The 22305-nt window shown below is 42.0% G+C and overlaps 2 protein-coding genes across 6 annotated transcripts in view; one reads left to right on the plus strand and one right to left on the minus strand.

Moving 5' to 3' along the window:
* nagpa (N-acetylglucosamine-1-phosphodiester alpha-N-acetylglucosaminidase) overlaps positions 1-19627 on the minus strand; it is a 90875-nt gene extending 71248 nt beyond the window's left edge. For 2 of the 5 annotated variants that reach the window (XM_041190115.1, XM_041190111.1), the window contains exon 1: positions 19505-19627. In XM_041190115.1, coding sequence (XP_041046049.1) covers positions 19505-19614 — 110 coding nt within the window. In that variant the 5' untranslated portion in view covers positions 19615-19627. Of the gene's footprint in view, positions 1-16583; positions 16762-17789; positions 17915-19504 lie in introns of all 5 variants that reach the window. The other 3 variants (XM_041190113.1, XM_041190112.1, XM_041190114.1) reach the window with 3 other exon arrangements.
* A 70-nt stretch (positions 19628-19697) lies between these two features.
* The window catches only part of ndufaf6 (NADH:ubiquinone oxidoreductase complex assembly factor 6), a 37800-nt gene continuing 35192 nt past the window's right edge, over positions 19698-22305 (plus strand). Inside the window, exon 1 of the mRNA XM_041190064.1 lies at positions 19698-20114. Coding sequence (XP_041045998.1) covers positions 19957-20114 — 158 coding nt within the window. The 5' untranslated portion in view covers positions 19698-19956. The remainder of the gene's footprint in view (positions 20115-22305) is intronic.

Consider the following 22305-nt stretch of genomic DNA (forward strand, 5'->3'; position numbering starts at 1 on the left):
TACAAAAGATTCAATGTTCCGAAAACTATAAGCAATAAAATGTTTTTTTTTTTATGAAATACTGCAACAATCAACAGTTTTGAAACAAAGTTTCCATATTGAAACAACTCAGGTACAACTTTATTTCTCAAAACGTTAACTTATAATTTAAACATACATTCACACAGGACAGTATTGAATTCGTACATGACATACTGACATGTCCGAAAACACAGTATACAAGGACCATTGAAAGTTTGCTGCACCCTAGTGGATATAGGTTAAATTACCATGTAAAAAAGCTCGATTCCACTTGCAGCGAAACTAAAATATGCTGTGCTGAAATTAGTGTTTGTGAACAGTTCCTTGATCATGGATTTATTAAACCATGAAAAATAAATCATTCAACAATATGAATGGTAATCCATGACTTGAATTCAGTAACATTGCATTTTGAAACAGCTGGATCAAAAAAAATCTACGATACAATAGAGTATTTACAATTGATTCAGTTACTTAGAACTTAAGTTAGCTTTACTCTATTCTTTCCCTATAGTCTGCATTTTTCCCTTTAAGTATAATTTCCCTTTTGAAAGTGACTTTTGAACCTGCTACCACCACCCTTGCAAATAATGCACACAGATCATATCTTGCATCTCAACTCTCCTGCACCTTCCCTTCCAGCTTGTTTTTGCCAATTATCTTAAATCACTCTCCTCTGGTTACCAACTCTTCTGCCAGTGGAAACAGTTCTACTTTATCAAAACCCCTCAACTTTGAACACATCCTATAACCTTCTCTGTTTGAACAATCCCAGCGGCTCTAATCTCTCTAATATAACAAATCTCATCTCTGGTATTCTAGTCAATATCCTGTGCATTCTCTTGTAGACCTTGACATTGATCCTTCCTAACGTGTGGTGCCCAGATAGGGCTCAATATTACGTAATATAAATTATCGTCTTATCTGCATAAAGTAACAATTTAACCCCATTTCAAATGGTGTTTCAAAACTAAAATTGCTGTGACGAACTGCATCATTCAATCCCTGATCATGTACTAGGAGTCGGGCTATTTTGGATTTAGGGTTGTGTAATGAGAAAGGGCTAACTAATAACCTTGCTGTAAAGGAGCTTTTGGGAAAAAGTGACAATATGATAGAATTTCACATTAAGTTCGAATATGATATAGTTCATTCTGAAGCTAGGGTCTTAACTCTGAAGGAAGGAAATTATGAAGGTATGAGGGGAAGTGACCTATGGTGGATTGGGAAAAATACATAAAGATTTGATGGTAGATAGGCAGCGACTAGTATTTAAAGACACTGTCTATGACAGATATGCATTCCTCCAAGGCACAAACACCCAAAAGGGAAGGTAAATCAACTGTGGTTATAGGAAGAAGTTAAAGGTTGCATTAAATTCAAAGGAAGTGGCTTATAAGGATGCCAGAAAAAGTGGTAAGCCTGAGGATTGGGGGCAATTTAGAACCCAGCAATGGAGGACCAAGAAATTGATTAAGGGAAGAGAGAATATGAATGTAAACTAGCGGGGAACAAAAAGGTGGACTGTAAAAGCTTCTTTAGGTATGTGAAAAGGAAAAGAGATTAGCTAGGAAAAATGTAGGCCCATTACAGGTGGGGACAGGAGGATTTATAGTGGAGAACAGGGAAATGACAGAGAAACTAAGCAGTTACTTTATGTCTGTCTTCGCTGAAGACGATACAGAAATTATCACAGAAATACTAGACAACCAAGGGACTTATGAAACTGAGGAACTAAAAGAAATTAGTATTAGTAAAGAGGTAACTTGACAAGTTAACTGGATTGAAGGTTGATAAATCCCCTGGACCAGATGACCTTCATCTCAGAGGGTTGAAGGAGGCGGCTACAGAGATAGTGGATGTATTGGTGGTTATCTTTCAAAATTCTATTGATTCTGAGAAGGTTCCTGTGGACTGGAAAGCAGCAAATGTAACCCCACTATTTAGTGCAGAAGAAGGAAAATGGAGAACTACAGGCCTGTTAGTCTGAGGTCAGTAGTAGAGAAAATGTCAGAATCTATTATAAAAGGATGCGATAACTGGACATTTAGAAAAGAATGGAAAAACTGGGCACAGTCAACATAGATTTATGAAAGGGAAATCATGTTTGACAAAACTGTTGGTGTTTTTTTTGAGGATGTTACTTGTAGCATGAAGGAGAACCAGTGGATGTGGTGTATTTGGATTTTCAGAAGGCTTTTGATAAGGTCCCTTACAGGAAGTTGGTAAATAAAATTAGAATGCATGGGATTGGGGGAAAATATACTTGTATGGATTGAGAATTGGTTAGCAGACAGAAAGCAGAGTAGGAATAAATGAATCATTTTCAGGATGGTAGGCTGTTACTAGTGGGGTTCAGCAAGGATCAGTGGTAGGTCCACAGCTGTTCATAATCTCTATAAATGTGGGTGTGGTGGTCAACTGTAATGTTGCCAAATTTGCTGATGCCACCATACTGGGTGGGAATTTAAATTGAGGAGGATGCAAGGAGGTTTCAAGAGGATTTGGACAGACTAAGTGAATGGGCTAGGGCATGGCAGACAGAATTAATGTGAATAAGTCTGAAGTTATTCACTTTGGCAGAAAAAAAAGGGCAGAATATTTCTTAAATGGTGAGGCTGGGAAGTGTGGTGTCCAAAGGGACTTGGGTGTCCTTGCTTATGAAATCAGTAAAAGCTAGCATGCAGGTGCAGCAAACAATTAGGAAGGCAAATGGTATGTTGCTTTTATCGTGAGCAGTTTTGAGTACAGGAGTAAAGATGTCTTGCTGTAGTTATTATAGAACCTTGGTGAGACGTCACCTGAAGCATTATGCACAGTTTTGGTCTCCTTATCCAAGGAAGGATATACATGCCATAGAAGGAGTGCAACAGAGGTTCATCAGATTAATCCCTGGGATGGCAGGGTTCCTGTATAAGGAGAGATGGAGGAGGCTGGGTCTGTATTACCTGGAATTTCAAAGAATGAGGGTTGGCCTCATTAAAATTTACTAAATTCTTACAGGGCATGACAGGGTGCGCGCAGATGTTTTTCCTGACTGGAGAAGCTAAAACTAGGGGTAAGGCCATTTAGGGATGAGAAAAGGAGGAGTTTCTTCACTCAGAGGGTGGTGAATCTTTGGAATTCTCTACCCAGTGGGCTGCGGAAGCTCAATCATTGAACACGTTTATGACAGAAGTTGATAGATTTTTGGAGACTAATGACATCAAGGGATATGGAGAGAAGTAGCATTGAGGTAGATGATCAGTCCTGATCTAACTGAATGGCAGAGAAGGCTCGACAGGCCGAATAGCCTACTCCTTTTCCGATGTTCCTATAATGACACAGCCGATAGTAAAGGCAGAGTTGTTTAAATCCCAAAGGGAAACTTGAAACAACTGTCATGACCCATTTTAACATTTGTACGTTTCGAGATGTAGGCTTTGAATTCTAGTAATAAGGCCGAGTGTCCAAGAGGTTTTATAAAACTAAATTAAATATTTATTAATGCAAGAAATATTATAAACACGTATGTCCACAAAATTACTATAATAACTATAGAAATTCCCTAATTAATCTGACTCTCAGTTACACCATTGCTAAAGCAACAGTAAATCTCAGATTTAAACAGACGCCTGGCAAGGGCACCCTGGACAGTTGCATTCAAAATGAGTTTCTTTCAGCTCTGGGTCTTTGCAGACAGTCTGGAGGCTTTTTACACTTGTTGGATCTTAAAATGCCTCTATCTTACACGCAAGCTCCTTTCTCCTTTATATATATCTTTATCTTTGAATGGAAATTTTCCATTGTATCACTAGGCTTTTAACTTATTTCTAACCATAAAATCCCTTCATCCCACCAATTTTGTTAGTAAGATGGATAAAAATAAACACATTGCTTGGTTCTAGCTAGGTGTAAGATTTCACCCGCAGTCTTGAATTTACACTTTACCTTCTACCCTCCTAGAGTTTATCTAATTAACATCTCAAAGCTACTATACATCAAAAGCACCCAGACTAGCTGGCTTTAATCCAATTAACAGACACATACCCCACTAGAACTCTATTTTTAAATAATTTCCAATAACGTTACTATATCTTCTGGACAGTTCCTATACCCTTGTAATATTACGTCTACTGAAATACAAATAATAACTTGGTAGTAAAATTTGATTTTATCAAATATGATATTATATTATCTGGACACTTTATTTTGTGTTTATGTGTATAGTTTATGTATGCTTATATGGGTACTTAGAATCACAGGCAGAATCATAGAATTGTTACAGCACAGGAGGCGGCCATTTGGCCTGTCGTGTCTGCGCCAGCTCTCCAAAGAAGCAATTTATCAAGTACCACTCACCCACCACCTTCCCTGTAGTCCTGCCCATTCTTCCTTTATAGATGATAATCTAATTCCGTCTTGAATGCCTCGATTGTACCTGTCTCCATCACACTCAGGCAGTGTATTCCAGATCCCAAATACATAATGCATGAAAAAGCTTCTCACATCTCCTTTGCTTCTTTTGAAATCCTGGAATCCCTCCCTAATCCCACACCACATGGACTGCAGCGGTTCAAGAAGGCAGCTCACCACTGCTTTCTCAAGGGCGATTAGGGATGGGCAATAAATGCTAGCCTAGCCAATGATGCCCACATTGTGAATGAATACAAAAAATTACCTTATTTCTGTGCCCTCTTGATCCTTCTCCTTCCCGATCCTTCCACCAATGGGAAGGGTTTTTCCATATCTACCATGTGCAGATACCTTGTGATTTTGAATATCTCCATCAGGTCTCTTCTCAGCCTTCTCTTCTCCAAGAGAAACACAGTCGCAACTTCTCCACTCTACCTACATAACTGAAGTTCCTCATCTCTGGAACTGCCTTTCCTTTAAATTTGATACCACACTTAACTTTTAGTTTGCTTGGAAGGTGTATTCATTTCAGAGTCTTTCTTTCTTAATGAATGTATTTAAGAGCAGTCCATACAAATAGTGGTCATAAATATAAGACTAGGCACTAATAAATTTAATAAGGAATTCAGGAGAAGCTTATTTATATCGGGAATGGTTAGCATACATAATTTACTACCATATGGAGTAGTTGAGGAAAATAACTAGTTTCCCTTTAAATGCATCTATGCTAAGTACATGAGGGAGGAAAAATAGGATATGTTAATAGGGTTAGTTTGAAGTGAAGTGGGAGACAGCTTGTGTGCAGCATAAACATTGGTATAGATCAATTGGCCAATTTTGGCATTGTATTTTCTTTGTAAATATATGTCACCCAGTGACATTAATTTTCCAAAAAATGCAATATTAGTGTGTAGTGCTGCATGCACCCATCCCTCAAACACATTGCTGCCTTCATTTTCTTTCTTCATTGGAGTTATAGTTTTTGACACTGCTCATTTTAGGTTTAACTCATTTCATGTATTACATTCTAATCAGTTGAATAGAAGACTAATTATGTGGTTTGAGGTTCTTGCAAATAATTTGTTTCAGATAATTTGTGCAGGAACTCACCAAGGCTTCTCTGACATCACCTTCCAAACCTCTACCGTCTAGAAGAACAAGGGCAACAGACACAGGGGAACACCACCACCTGGAAGTTCCCTTCCAAGCCACTCACCATCCTGACTTGGAACTATATCGCCGTTCCTTCACTGTCATTGGGTCAAAATCCTGGGACTCCCTCATTAACAGCACTGTGGGTGTACCTATATCACATGCACTGCAGCGGTTCGAGTAGGTAGCTCACCACCACCTTCTCAATGGCAATTAAGGGTGGGCAATAAATGCTGGCCTAGCCAGCAACGCCCACAGCCCACGAACGAATAAAAAATCAATTTATGATCTACACTGTTACAATTTCCAAGAGTCCAGTTGTATTTATAGTAAATGCTGCTTCCATAAGCAATCATATATCAATCCCAGCTCCCATGATGCTTGTATTTTTTTTGTAGTTTCTAAGCAATTAATAGATACCCATAGCTCTTGTTTCTTTTTGCCACTACCAAGTAAGTCAACTTCAACTGTTTGGCCAAGCTCTTCTGCAATTTAGTATTATTTACTAGCGATTTATTTCAAACTTTGAACCCTTTGATCTGCTGAATGGCATTTATTCCACGTAAGCTGCCATTAATTGTTACAATTCATTTTCGCTCCCCATTCTCTACTTATATCCACAGAAAAAAATGTAGCTTCAATTAGATTATGGGTTTGAGAATGGATCTGAAACTGATACCCTAATGTCATGAATGGGATACAAGTGGCACAAGATTAGATCGTGGCATATTGTGCACAAGTCTATCCCAAAAGGTAGAAAATGCAAATGCAACATTGTCGGATAATATTATTCTTATTAACTACACAGAAGTAATAGATTATGCAACAAATAATTGGCAGGCTGTTTGGCTACATAAATTGTTCACAGAAATAGTAGGAAAAGAAAACGTTTCATGCCAGATTCACTAAATGTTTGATGAATATAACATGGGTGTACTTCTACCTAGAAATTGAATTTCTGCCTTGACATGGAAACAATCGAAACAAAAGAGCTTCAAGGTAGGGAAAGTTAGCAATACATATACTACTTGATGCTCCAGGTATAGCAATCCTTTTACACATCATTAAAGAAATGCCAGATTTTTTTCCTCAATAGGCACATTATTAGAGTATAAATTCCTATACGCAGACAGTAGGTTTACCATGGTCACAGTCAAAGGATGAAATTTGTGACTTTGAGAAGGGCAGTCTTAATACTCTGATAGGGGCAGAATCTTGACTGGAGGGATTCAAACAAACAGAGTCTCAGAAAAGATAGTTTGAGAGAGCATGTTCAAGAACTTTGGAGAGGAAAGGGAGGCTGGAGATGAGGTAGTAGTTTGAAAGGACTGAAGTCAAGAGTTTTTTTTGAGCGAGATGGCAGGTTTGATAAATTCAGGAACAGTACCTGAGGAGAGAGATTCATTTACAATATAAACTAACATGGGGGCCAGAAGGGAAGATAGATGACCAGAAGTTTTCTGAGAATAGAGTCAAGAGAGCAGAAGGCAGGTCTTATGGAAAAGATGAACTGGGAGCACGAGGGAAATAGGACAGAGACTAGAGAAAGATACAAGTTCAGATCTGTGTTGGGAGGAAACTCAGGGGAGGCTTGGCACGATGACAAGGGGAAGGGAGGTCAGCAGCAGAGACAGATGGATGCAATCTTAGTGACAAAGTTGCCTGTAAGCTCCTAGCAATTTTTTTATTGGAAGTGAAAACAGAGGGTTCTGGGTGCTCTGAGAAACTTGTTGCTTCCTCAGCGACAACAGAGAAAGAGCTTCAGAAGAGGAATGATCATCAACTTAAGGGAAGACTGTCACAGTTGTATCATCCACTGCAGTATCAATAACTGAAATGGCATTGAAGATGTGAGATTTCAATTAACTTAGATGACGAAGGGAAAAAATACCCAATTTCCTATAAGACAGTCAGGAGATGATTTCCCAATGATATTTCAGGACCCTCTACTTTCTGTAGGCTGTGGTAAGAGAACTACACTTCTCTCTGTCAATAGTGGAGCCACCTCGCACAATGGGAAGAATTGCTGAGAATATGGAGATAAGTTAAGCTCATCTTCTGTAATTAGATGAATATTTCCTGTAGACAATCAACTTGGGGAACAAGACGGTTTTACAGGGTTCTGCAGTTTTGGAAGCGTAAAGATTCTGCCACAGCTTGTGCTAACCTCCAGCTCTGACTGTATTTGACTGGAACTGAAGTATAGGTGACAACTGACTTTTACCCCGGAAGGTACCAGCTCTTTAGCAGTGTCATCCTCTATGAACTGTGACATGGACTCTGGCAAAGCATCCTCTGTGGAAGATTTTTCAAGGACAACAAGAGAAAATAGGAAATACAATTGGTAGATTCAGTAGAACCAAGATCTGAATGCTGCTCAGCCACTAAAAACACAGCTGACTCCTTTGAAAAAAAGAGACTTGATAAGGTGTGTCCATCAACGCAAAAGATGAACCATCCTCTAGGACCTCAACGTCCAAGAGATCACTCAGTACTGCAAGGGATTCTCCCTCATCACTTCCGAAAAGAACCAACTCAGGTCCAGCAGGTCTTTATGGGGATGTCTGCTACAGTGCCTTTTGTATCCGCCACCTCTGGCCTTACTTAGTGAGTAAGAGATTCATATCTTCAATCTCTGCCTGGGTTTTAGTGGATGGTATCTCTGCGAAAGGATGAAACTTGCTGTTGATTTTATAAGTTTCTTCAGCTTCTGAAAGCTGAATTTCCACTGCTTCTAAATAAAGAGGACGAAGATTGTTGCATGAAAGACAATGAGTTATTCAAATGGTAGGCATCATCTGTTTTTTCTAGGATTCCTAGAAGTAAGCCAAAATCGCCACTCAATAAGGATGTACATCAATTGTATAGAACAGAGAGAATCAACGATCTGTCACTCCTTGCACCGATAGAGGAAGCAATAAATAATTCTGCCTTTAATTGGAAGGTCTATACCTCCTGGGTCTTGTAACTTAATGTCTGACGGATAAAGGGTCATTGGCTGAAGCCAGTCAATGTCATCCGTTTAAAATATTAACAGCAGTCACAGCATCAATTTTAAAAGTAATATCAAAGCCTTGAACTTGGTCTTACTTCAGACAACTGGTCAGCTACAGTCCATCTAGTTCTCCTAGGAACTCTGTAACTGTCCTTTTCTTGATTTTCCATTTCTTGGATGGAATGTGTTTCATAAATACTTTGTGTATTCGGCTTTGATTAAAATTGTTGGATTTGCAGAAAAGCTTGAAGTGTCCAGTTTTGCCACACTGGAAGCATTTCGCACCCCCTGTTGGGCAGCCTTGGCGTTTATGCCAGTTTTCCTTTTGTGTTCTATTGCCTGATTTGGTGGGCTTTTGTGTGGGTGGGGCCATTGCCCATGGGCCTACCCAATCAATGGAATCATGTGAAGCCCTGGAGTCATGTCAACTTAGAGCCTGATTTGGCACACTGAGTTCGGCCTGTGTCGCGTACTAAACCACCTGCTCAATAACAGTTCTGTGGCAGACTAAAATATGTATCAAAAACTTTGTGCATGATTTCAAAGTCCACACAGGATGCCTTTACTCCCTGCCTTAGGAGAACGGTGTCTGCTACTAGACCTACTCATAAAGAAAGGAACTAACTTGAAACTTTTGCTTCTTTTTGTGAAGGCCTGGTGCTGCTTGGTAACCAGGAAAATGGAGTTTCCTTAACTCCCACTGCTGACCCTTGAGGCCATCAAATGGGCAGGGCAAGAGCTGGGACAGCTCTCCAGGTACACTCACTTCTAGTGTGCCTCCTTCTTGTCCATTTTTTATGAGCTGCTTTCAAAGGTTTCTTCACTCTGTGGTTCCTTCGATGACACTGATGTGTTTTTTCTCATCAATGTCTCCATTGCTGGCACCGTGTTGAGATGTGTCCTCTCGAACTCTAGGCATAGGTCCTGGTTAGTAGACATACTGTAAACATACTCTGGTAACTGCTTAACACTGGTTTAAGTCCTACATCTAAACAGGTTAGAGAGTAGGCCACTGAAACTGGGCATGGTTCCAATCTCTCTCCCTTTGAGACAGAGTCTAACACATGACTGACTGTCAGTAGTACATCATCTATGTCATACATTAGGATTTCCGATTAACCTTTTAAACTACACTGGGGAGAGGGGTTTAAGACTTATCTTTGCATTCCTGGATGATCTTGGAATGGTGAGCAGTTTGGGGAGAGGAAACCAGGGCCCAATTATGCTTTGTGTGTCCAGTAAGATCTGGCAATGAATGCCTCAACCAGTTGCCTGCCATAAATTTAAGTCTGTGCCTCTTGGACTCAATGGAGTTGAGAAGTTGGGTACTAGGGGAATTACTGAGCAAATCAGTAACTGCACAAATGTTATGGTGAATGGAGGGCCAAAAGCTCAATATTTGAGACTTTGAATGTGCATTTGTAAGTGAAATGGGAGGAAATTATTTTCATATGGGCAGATACAGATGGAAGTGGGGTTGAAAAGGGGATGTGTGTGGTAAATGATACAAGGAAGAGATCAGAGATGGCTTTATCTGTGCATATGATGGGAGTAGTAAAGACATGTGAGAAGGCAAGGTCAAAGGGTGACTATGAGCATGGACAGGAAAAGGGGCGGGGGGAAGAGAGAGAGAGAGAGAGAGAGGGAGAGAGAGAATACCATGATGAGTTGAAATGTAGGTTCAAATCACCAAAGATGAGGCTGAGCGAAAAAAAAATCAGTGAAGATATCTCTGCGAAATTGATGTGGTACCTGGCTGGGCAATAGAGAACAAGCATTTTAATTGCAAAAGGAGTGGAACAAGCAGATATGCTCAAAGGAAGAAAAGGTCCCAGAGGAGTTGGGGAACTGACCAAGGTGTGATCCAATGATAAAATCACCACTGCCACCGTGGCAGTTTGGGTAAGGTAAGCATACATACATACAAACATCTCAGTTAGGAGGAGTAGGCCATCAGCCCCTCAAGCAGATTGCTCCACAGTTCAAGATCATAGCCGATCTAATTTTAACCTCAACTTCACATTCTTGCCTACCCTGGAAGGTGTTTGATAAGGTGCCCAATCAAAGGTTATTGCTGAAAATAAAAGTTCATGGTGTAGGAGGTAACATATTGTCTTGGATAGAAAATTGGCTAGATAACAGAAAACAGTAGGCATAAATGGGTCTTTTTCTGGTTGGCAGGATGTGACGAGTGGTGTGCCACAAGGGATCAGAGCTGGGACCTCAGCATTTTACAAATTTATATAAATGACTTGGATGAAGGGACCAAAGGAATGGTTACTAAATTTGCTGATGACACAAAGATAGGTAGGAAAGTAAATTGTGAACAGAGCATGAGTATGTAAAAGGGTATAGATAGGTTTGTTGAGTGGGCAAACATCCGGCAAATGAAGTATATAGTGTTGGAAAATGTGAAGCTGTGCATTTTGGCAGGACGAATAAAAAAGCTTATTATCTAAAATAGTGAAACGTTGCAGAGCTCTGAGATGTAGAGGGATCTGGGTGTTCTAGTGCATCACAAAAGGTTAGTATGTAGCTGTGGCAAGTAATTAGTAAAGCAAATAGAATGTTATAGTTTATTGCAAGGAGAAACGAATACAGGAATATGGTAGTTATGCTTCAGTTATACAGCGCATTGGTGAGATCACATCTGGAGTACTGTGTATAATATTGGTCTCCTTATTTAAGGAAAGAAGTCTACCCTGATAACTTTCACTCTCTTACTTATCAAGAATCTATCCACTTCTGCCTTAAAGATATTCAAAGATCTGCCTCAGCCACCTTTTGAGGAAGAGAATTCCAAAGTCTCAATCCTCAGAAAAAGTGCTCCCTCATCTCTGGCTTAAATGGCTGAACCCTTATGTTTAAACAGTGGCCCCTAGTTCTAGATTCTCCCACGAGAAAATATTCTTTTCACATCCACCCTGTCAAGTTCCCTCAGGATTTTATGTTTCAATCAAGTCGCCTCTCACTCGACTAAACTCGAGTGCATACAAGTCTAGCCTTTCCTAATAAAACAACACACTCATTCCAAGAATTAATCTAGTAAACCTTCTCTGAACTGCTTCCAAGGCTTTGATACTATTAAAATTGATGCTGGTACTGCTGTTAATCTTGACTGAAGTAAAATATTACTTGCCAATAGCTTTGAAGATTGATTCAAAGATCCTTTTTTTTTAAACTCATTCATGTGGGCATCACTGACTAGGTCAGAGTTTATTGCCTATCCTTAATTGTCCTGGAGAAGGTGGTGGCGAGCTGCCTTCTTGAACCACTGCAGCCCATGTGGTGTAGGTACACCCACAGTGCTGTTAGGAAGGGAGTTCCAGGATTTTAACCCAGCAACAGTGAAGGAACAGAGATATATTTCCAAGTCAGGATGGTGAGTGGCTTGGAGGGGAACTTTCAGGTGGTGGTGTCCCCATGTATCTGCTGCCTTTGTCCTTCTAGAAGGTAGTGGTCATGGGTTTGGAAGGTGTTGCCTAAGGAGCATTGGTGAGTTTCTGCAGTGCATCTTGTAGATGATACACACTGCTCCTGCTGTTCGTTGGTGGTGGAGGGAGGGAATGTTTGTGGAATGTTACAAAAGTATAATAATTTTCATAATATTAGTCTGGTTTATTGTGAAGTAGGTTATGGGTACGAGTGTAGATGGTTCTGAGAGATTTAATTACATTGGAGTCAGGTAGACTGCAAGCTTGAAATTAGCAAAAGAAGTTAAGTGTAGAAATGTACTTGAAATGCTAATGAGTAAACACAGATGCTGGCTTAGCATATAGGATGTGAAGGAAGTTTGCATTTTTAGATAAATGAATGAGTTGTTTGGATTTCAAAGGATGTTAGGATGTTTATAACTAGCCAGATTAGCAAGGACCACCAGTGTTTATTTTTCCCAAAGGCTACTGACAATATTAGCAATATGAAAGTTTTTGTATTTTGGGTAAAGTATATTTCCAAAGACATAAGGAACAATGGAATTTACAGATCAAAGAAAGAGGAACATATATAAAAGGAAAATGAAAGGCTATGTTGGGAGCCATGTAAAATTGTTGGGAGCCACGTAAAATCTAACATGAGTGTGTGAAACAGCCTTCAGGAAACCTCCAGCCATTTGTGCATAAGTCTGTTGTGTCCAGTAACTAAAGTTGGAGAAAGCCTCTGGAAATTCCACTGTCAAGTGGGTACTGTGGTAACTTGCTGGCTTGCTTTTTAAATTTAAAATCTATTTGGACTGTTGCCTTAAACGGGGTGCGTAATTGGGAGTCAGGTTAATTAGAAATTTTAGGATTTGTTTTAGTATTAAGTAATTGCAGTCTTATGTATGTGCTTGAAATCTTTTCTTTTGTTAATAAATACTTTAATTTAATTTTTAAAATCTCTAAAGGTCTAAGTAGTCTCATAACTTCTGAATTCAGTGCGCACATCTCATAATAAATAAAAATTGTAAAACCATTGACAGTGTGGCCAAGTTTGCTTGTGGATTTGGTCTGCCTGGCACGCGTCATTTGCCATGCCATAACAGGAAAGTGTACCAATCAAGCAAGTTGCTTAGTGCAAACAGGACAATCAGTCCATTTGTTTTGTTTCAAATGCCATGTGCATTCAAATACAGAGCCTTAAGTTTTGTCATGTTATTTTTGTAAACTTTAGGCTTATCTATTGGCTTACTCTTTGACTTGTACTCCTTGTCCCTTCCTGTCCTGTTTATCATTTCCCATATTAATACCTTCCTCTCTTCCCTTGGCTCTACTTTGATATATCACATCTGCCACATTTGATTCCTTGCCCCCATTATTTAGTTTAAAACCCTCTCTATTTCCCTAGTTATGTGGTTTGCAAGACCACAGATCCCAGCATAGTTCAATGGCAGACCGACCCAACAGTACAGCCCCCACTTTCCCCATTACTAGTGCTAGTGCCCCTCAAACCAGAACCCATTTCCCTCACACCTGTCTGAGCTACGTATTCGTCGCTCTATTTTTATGTACCCTATTATGCAAATTTGTACGTGGCTCAGTTAATAATCCAGAGATTATAACCTTTGAGATTCTGTTTTTTAATTTAGTGCCGAGCTCCTCATACTCTACAAAGAACCTCTTTCTTAGTTCCACCTATATTGCTGGTACCTACATGGACCACGGCAATTGGATCCTCCCCCCTCACTGCAAGTTCCTCTCCAGTCCTAAGCAGATGTCCTGAACCCTGGCACAGGGTAAGCAACAGAGAAGTATGGATTCTAGCTCTTTGCTGCAGAGAACAGTGTCAATTCCCTTCACTATACGGTTCCCTACCAATGCATTCCTTTTTGTTCCACCCATTTGAATGGCTACCTGTACCACGATGCCATGGTCAGTTTGCTCATCCATCTTGCAGCCCAAACTCTCATCCAAACAAGTGGAAAGTGCCTCAGATCCATTGGACAATTGCAGAAGCTGACACTCCTGTAATCCTGCCCCCTGGGTCCCTTACTGGCCTCATTCACAGTCGCGCCCTCTTATCCCCGACCAAATTAGAACACCCTGTCCTAAGTAATGTGACTGTCTCCTGCTGCAAAGCTTCCAGGTAACTTTCCCCCTCCCTAATGTGTTGCAGTGTCTACAGCTCAGCCTGCAGCTCATTCACTCTGACCCAAAGCTCCTTAAGCCACAAACACTTACCGCAGATGTGTTTGAACTGGATCACATCTGCATCCAGGAGCTCCCACATGCTGCAACCTTGACATCACCTGTCCTATCATCCTTAATGAGTTTTAATTAATTTCTTAATTACATTATTCACTCATTTAAATTGTTTCTTTATATATTTTATTACCTTTACCACTAGTTTGTATTCTATTTTAATCCTTAGGGCTGGAACTGACCTTAACCATTTAGCAGATATTCACGAACAGCCATCTCCTTTCCCTGTAGTAGAGTAAGAGGGTGACAAAGATAGAAAAAAAGAGGAAAGGAACACTTCCTTTCCCTCACTCCAAACTCTTCCCCTCCACCCACCCCACTCACTAAACTCTCAGGTATGCACTCAGCTCCACAGCTACAACACTGAGCAGCTACAACACTGAGCAGCTACAACACTGAGCAGCTACAACACTGAGCAGCTACAACACTGAGCAGCTACAACACTGAGCAGCTACAACACTGAGCAGCTACAACACTGAGCAGCTACAACACTGAGCAGCTACAACACTGAGCAGCTACAACACTGAGCAGCTACAACACTGAGCAGCTACAACACTGAGCAGCTACAACACTGAGCAGCTACAACACTGAGCAGCTACAACACTGAGCAGCTACAACACTGAGCAGCTACAACACTGAGCAGCTACAACACTGAGCAGCTACAACACTGAGCAGCTACAACACTGAGCAGCTACAACACTGAGCAGCTACAACACTGAGCAGCTACAACACTGGCATCAACCCACCAAAGTGGAAAATTGCCCAGGTATGTCCTGTACACAAAAAGCAGGGCAAATCTAACCCGGCCAATTACCACCCCATCTGTCTACTCTCAATCAGCAGTAAAGTGATGGAAGGGGTCATCGGCAGTGCTGTCAAGTTGCACTTGTTTAGCAATAACCTGCTCAGTGATGCCCAGTTTTGTTTCTGCCAGGGTCACTCAGCTCCTTACCTCAACACAGTCTTGGTTCAAACATGGAAAATGAGCTGAATTCCAGAGGTGAAGTGAGAATGACTGCCCTTGACATCAAGGCAGCATTTGACTGAGTGTGGCATCAAAGAGCCCTAGTAAAACTGGAATCAATGGGAATCGGGGGGAAACTCTCCACTAGTTGGAGTCATACCTAGCACAAAGGAAGATGGTTGTGGTTGTTGGAGGTCAATCATCTCAGCTCCAGGACATTACTTCAGGAGTTCCTCAGGGTAGTGACCTAGGCCCAACCATTTTCAGCTGCTTCATAAATGACCTTCCTTCCATCATAAGATTAGAAGTGGCGATGTTAATTGACGATTGCTTAATTTTCAGCACCATTTGCAACTCCTTGGATGCTGAAGCAATCCATGTCCAAATGCAGCAAGACCTGGACAATATCCAGGCTTGGGCTGACAAGTAACATTTGTGCCACACAAGTGCCAAACAATGACCATCTCCAACAAGAGAGAATCCCTGAATCCCCACTGTCAACATCCTGGAGGTCACCATTGACCAGAAACCGAACGGGACTAGCCATATAAATACTGTGACTACAAAAGCAGGTCAGAGGTTAGGAATCCTGAGGCAAGTAACTCACCTCCTGACTTGCCAAAGCCTGTCATCCATCTGTAAGGCAGAATTCAGGAGTGTGATGGAATACTCTCCACTTGCCTGGAAGAGTGCAGCTCCAACTACCCTCAAGTTTGACACCATCCAGGACAAAAGCAGCCCGCTTGATTGGCTCCCCATCCACAAATATTTAATCCCTCCACCACCGGTGAACTGTGGCAGCAGTGTGTACAATCTACAAGATGCACTACAGGAACTTATCAAGTCTTCTTAGGCAACACTTCCCAAACCAACGACCAAAATCTAGAAGGACAAAGACAGCAGACAGATGGGAACACCACCACCTAGGAGTTCCCCTCCAATCCACTCACCATTCTGACTTGGAACTATATTGCCGTTCCTTTACTGTCACTAGGCCAAAATCCTGGAATTCCCTCCCTAACAAGCATAGCGGGTGTACCTACACCACAGGAGCTGCAGCAGTTCAAGAAGGCAGCTCAACAACACCTTCTCAAGGGCAGTTAGGGATGGGCAATAAATGCAGGCCGAGCCAGTGACACCCACATCCCATGAACAAATAATAAAAAAAACTTATTTGCCTTAGCTGCTCTAAAGAACCCTGAATTTATAGAAAACCAGATTCAGTTAGCTAATTAACTACTCAGCTCTCTCAGCAGAGTGTGTTTACTTGTCCAAGATTGGAAGAAACAGTCTACATACACAGTACTTTACAGTTACTGTTAATTACAGACTAGACTAGATTTATAAGAACATTAACACTTTAAACTCCCCCACTCACCAAACTCTCAGGTATGCACTCAGTTCCTCAGCTGCGCTCATTTGATAAGCAGTGGAAAAAAAGCCAGATGGGGAGGCTTCATTCAGGAGGAAGGCATCATTACCTCCTAGCACAGGTCTTCTCACAAGTGAACCGACATCTGGAGAAGGATGTGGATGGCACCATTACAGCTGATGTGCTGCCAGAGTTCATAGGGTCAGTAGTGGAGAGGCGAGTGAGATGCAAAGGAGGTAAAAAAAAGACAGACTTTTCATTTACAAGCAAATCAAAGGTTATTGGGGGATTGGGGGGTGGGGGGGGGGTGCCGGCAGGAAAGTGGACTTAAGACCACAATTAGATCAGCTATAACCTTATTGAATGGTGGACAGACTCAAGGCCAAATGGCCTACTCCTATTTTTTTATGTTCTTGTTAAAAGGTTATTCCTCAGAAGACAGTAGGTTGCTGCTTGTAAGGAGGCCCTTTGGAAAATACCAAGAGAGGCATGGAGGGAGCTGTTGGCTTATCCAAGAGGGAATAACTCTGTAATGACATCAGAGTAGGAAGGTTGACATATGAAGAGGTGGGTAGGGCACTGGGGGGGGTAGGTGCAGAATATGAGAGGTTAATGAATGGAGGTATGACAACAGGATAGAAGAGTCTAGAAGTGGTGAAGAGAAAAAGAAAAAAAGAAGAAAAAAAAGCAAATAGAAATAACGGGCTTGAGAATTGACCACGGGACAGAAAAATGGCCATGAGGCCGAAAATCACAATAAGATCCAGAGGAAGCAAAGAAATGGACCGGCTCAGGAGAATGAAACTCTTGCCTGGAACTAGACTGTTCACTGAGGAAAACAAAGATTAGACTTGGTCAGCGGATGGCCAGTTAGTCCAGGTAACATTAAACTAACTGTTAACTTATAGTTAGGGCTAAAAATACACCCAGTTAAAGCAAGAAGAACTTAAACAATGGAAGGGAGGGAGAAAGGGCCAAGAATGGAAACAGTTGGCCAAAGATATAGTTGTACAGCTAGTAAACTGCCAGTCCAGGAGCCATTTTGGTAACTTAACTGAACTGCTAAGAAAAATATGCTGAACTACTAAGAAAAGTATAGGGGGCATCCTCACTGCTCATAGTATCACTCAAATTATTGAATCCATAATAATCACCAATATTTACAGACTTAAGTGTACACAGGGCCAAGTTTGGAATTTAAAAACAGTTTACCATGACACAGGTCCTATTCTTTGTTCAGTTAGGGCCATCTATTCATTAGGGCAGTAGCTTGCAGAATTCTCTCAAAGCAACCCAGTCCTCAATGACAGTTCTGTGCCTCCAATGAAATTAGTTAGCTTGTCAATTAACAGCAACAAGGAGGGAAGAAAAAAATAAATTAAATTTCTATAATACATGTAAGCAGTGGGGATATAAGCATAAAATTACCAAGGGATTAATAGATTCAATATGAAAAACAATGGCAAATAGATTTCAACAAGAGATCATCCAATTTGGGCCTAAAATGGACACGTCAGAGTACGTTTTAGTGTGAAGCTAGAAACAGTGTAGGTCTAGAGGACTTAGATGTCTATGTACATATATCATTAAAAAGTAGATAGATACAAAAATAGTAAAAAAAACTAACTAAATACTGGGCTTTATATCTAGAAGCCTAAAGAAACAAGGTGGTAATTATGTCATCACTATCCAAAGTACGAGTTAGGCCACATCTGAATACTGTGTTCAGTTCTGAGCACCACATCTTAGGAAGGCTCTATTAGAGGGAATGTAATGTAGCTTTACCAGAATAATACCTAGATTCTAAGGTTTACATTACAAGGACATATCACACAAGCTTGGGGGTCTTTATTCCCTGGAACTTAGAAGGTTATGGGTTGGTTAAGTTGAAGTTTACACGGAAAAGAGCTATTAAGGAATCAAGTCTAATAATTCAAGCCAGATCTTTCAGGAGAGATAAGGAAAGACTAACATTGCAAACAGAAGTAGAAATGTAGAACTACACAAACATCAGTTGATACTTGAACTGTTGATTAAATCCGAGATTGATAATATGTTCGATTAACAAAAATCTAAGTGCTATGGGGCAAAAGTGGATATACGAGTCGTCACAGAAGAGCCATAATCGAGTGAATGTTCAAACAGGCTCAACGGGCTAAAAACTCCTGTTTTTATTTTCTTATTTCTATAATGACTACTACAATCTTATGACATCCTAAAGTGCCTTGACAACCAATTAAATACTTTTGAAGTTGTCATTTTTCTAACATATGGAAATGCGGCAGGCACCTTCCACACGGCATGGCCCCACGGACAATTTGGTGACACTGGTCCTGATTACCAAGCCCTCACCTCGCCAGGCATTCCACCTTAGAGCCAATCTTATGCCAAACACAATGGAATAGACATTAGCTGACCATCATCAAATCAACAAACACGTGTATCAGGACTAACTAAACCTTCAATTAGTAGTAACTCCTCAGAAGCATAAACATTCCAACTCATCATGTCCGGCCTTAAAATAATATTTAAAATGGCATCAATTGAATGGTAGATCCACTGGCTGGATTTGCAGCTTCAAAGTGGGTAGAATAGTCTCCAGGTATTACCTGCTGTCCTGAAGTTTCCTCATCAGTTAGTTATATGACGGACATCTGTCAGCCTTTGGTGTAGAGGATCGCGGATTTATCGTGCCAACTAACCTGATACTCCAAAACGTCCCATTGCTCAAGTTCATTGCCCCAGAATTAAACCACCGTCTTTTAATCCAAGTCCTCATGTTTGGAAATTTGGGCAAGTTCGAGCTATCGCTCCGGCAACTTCATCCACAATTGCGGTGCCGAGCACGGGAGCTGACTGATTCACTTTACAAAACTTAAAGCGATTCAGAGATTTAACAAGAAAAGGAAATGTAAATCAGCACCTACCCGCTAATAAAACGGCCGCTCATCTGTAAGAGCAACAGGACACCGGCCGCCAGCTCCATGCACCAGCCACAGACCAGAGGCTGCTGACAGCAGCGGCCTCCAACCGCCATTAACGCGCCCCTCAGTCACATGATACAAGTCGGCTGTTGTCAAGTGACACTATCGCCCCGCCTCTTTCCCTTCGTCGCCTAATCGTATCCAACCCCAAGTTAAAAATAAGAAAAGGTCCCCCTAAAAACTGGACACATAAAAAACCTAACAACGTTTCTGCAAACGAGAGTTGAGCTTTCCTCCGGATAAATCAGTTGGGGATGAGACGTAACTTTTAAAATCAGTGTGGCACTTTAAATCGGTTGTTACCCGGAAGGAATGAGTGAAGGACAGAGTCGGGAGGGACGGTGTTTATTGATGTACTCGCGGTGCCAGGAAGGTGGACACGAGGGGGCTTTACCATGGTTCTGGCTGCTGTCGCCTGCGCTAAGTCGGCGCGTGCTCTGAGGAATGCTTTGCTCATAAAGGGTCGAACTGGGCACGTGGCGGAGAAGGTGCGCGCGGCTAATACCGGGGCAACGGCCCCCGGGCATCAACAATACTGCGTACAGCTTGTCAGGTGAGTGATAGGACGGCCGCTGTCAACACTACACATCTACAGTCATCATACCCACAGTGCCCGCCCCTGCATCAGTACCCACTCCACAGCTTGACTCAGGTAGACATTTGTACCCGAGTTGTGTTGTACACTGGCAGAAATTCACAACCTTTGCCTGCACGTCGAAACTGTTAGACCGCCACCTATCTACCGATTGTATGTTTAAGCTCAACCCACTGTACACTTGTACAAATTGTTTAAACTCCATGCGGAGTCTGGATGGCTGGAAATTTACTCCTTGCTAGGGCAGGAGGCACCTTTATTTCAATAGTTGATTTCTGTCACTATAGCAACATTTCTTGCTTGCTGTCATGGTTCAGGATTCTATGTCTATTTTTCCCATGATTTGGATCCACACAAGAACTATCTTAAGATACTAAACAAAAACAGAATTACCTGGAAAAACTCAGCAGGTCTGGCAGCATCGGCGGAGAAGAAAAGAGTTGACGTTTCGAGTCCTCATGACCCTTCGACAGAACTTGAGTTCGAGTACAAGAAAGAGTTGAAATATAAGCTGGTTTGGGGGGGGGGGGGGGGGGGGGGGGGGCGGGGGGGCGGAGAGAAGTGGAGGGGGTTGGTGTGGTTGTAGGGACAAACAAGCAGTGATAGAAGCAGATCATCAAAAGATGACAACAACAATAGAACAAAAGGACACAGGCGTTAAAGTTGGTGATATTATCTAAACGAAAGTGCTAATTAAGAATGGATGGTAGGGCACTCAAGGTATAGCTCTAGTGGGGGTGGGGAGAGCATAAAAGATTTAAAAATATTTAAAAATAATGGAAATAGGTGGGAAAAGAAAAATCTATATAATTTATTGGAAAAAAAGAAAGGGGGAAACAGAAAGGGGGTGGGGATGAGGGAGGGAGTTGAAGACCTAAAATTGTTGAATTCAATATTCAGTCCGGAAGGCTGTTACGTGCCTAGTCGGAAGATGAGGTGTTGTTCCTCCAGTTTGCATTGGGCTTCACTGGAACAATGCAGCAAGCCAAGGACAGACATGTGGGCAAGAGAGCAGGGTGGAGTGTTAAGATGGCAAGCGACAGGGAGGTTTGGGTCATTCTTGCGGACAGACCGCAGGTGTTCTGCAAAGCGGTCGCCCAGTTTACGTTTGGCCTCTCCAATGTAGAGGAGACCACATTGGGAGCAACGAGTGCAGTAGACTAAGTTGGGGGAAATGCAAGTGAAATGCTGCTTCACTTGAAAGGAGTATTTGGGCCCTTGGATGGTGAGGAGAGAGGAAGTGAAGGGGCAGGTGTTGCATCTTTCGCGTGGGCATGGGGTGGTGTCATAGGAGGGGGTTGAGGAGTAGGGGGTGATGGAGGAGTGGACCAGGGTGTCCCGGAGGGAGCGATCCCTACGGAATGCCGATGGGGGGGGTGAAGGGAAGATGTGTTTGGTGGTGGCATCATGCTGGAGTTGGCGGAAATGGCGGAGGATGATCCTTTGAATGCGGAGGCTGGTGGGGTGATAAGTGAGGACAAGGGGGACCCTATCATGTTTCTGGGAAGGAGGAGAAGGCGTGAGGGCGGATGCGCGGGAGATGGGCCGGACCCATCTAGGACCCTCCACCCCTGCCCGTCCCTCCGCCCCACCCCATCTTCCAATCCCAACCGTTTATTCACTATATCCCCTGACCTTCCCCTCTCCGATGCTGAACGTTCAGTGCTCAGCAAAGGACTTAGTTTCATACCCTTACGCCCTCACCTCAATGAATTTCGGGATCGGCATGATGCTGAACTCTTCTTCCGCCGTCTTCGTCTCCGGGCTCACTTCTTTGGGCAGGAGTCCTCTCCCAGTTCAACGGATCCTTTTACCCATCTCCAATATTCTCCCTCCACCTGGACCCCTCCCTCTGGATTCTTACCTTCTCTTGATCTTTTCATTGAGAACTGTCGGCGCGACATTAGTCGTCTCAATTTCTCTGCTCCTCTCACCCATTCTAACCTGTCTCTCTCTGAACTTACTGCACTCCATTCTCTCAGGTCCAACCCTGACATTGTCATCAAACCCGCTGACAAGGATGGTGCTGTTGTTGTCTGGCGCACTGACCTCTACCTCGCGGAGGCTGAGCGTCAACTCGCAGACACTTCCTCCTACCTCTCCCTGGACCATGACCCCACCACTGAACATCAAGCCATTGTTTCCAGGA

The sequence above is a fragment of the Carcharodon carcharias genome, chromosome 6, assembly GCF_017639515.1.
Source record: "Carcharodon carcharias isolate sCarCar2 chromosome 6, sCarCar2.pri, whole genome shotgun sequence".
Lineage (NCBI taxonomy): Eukaryota > Metazoa > Chordata > Chondrichthyes > Lamniformes > Lamnidae > Carcharodon > Carcharodon carcharias.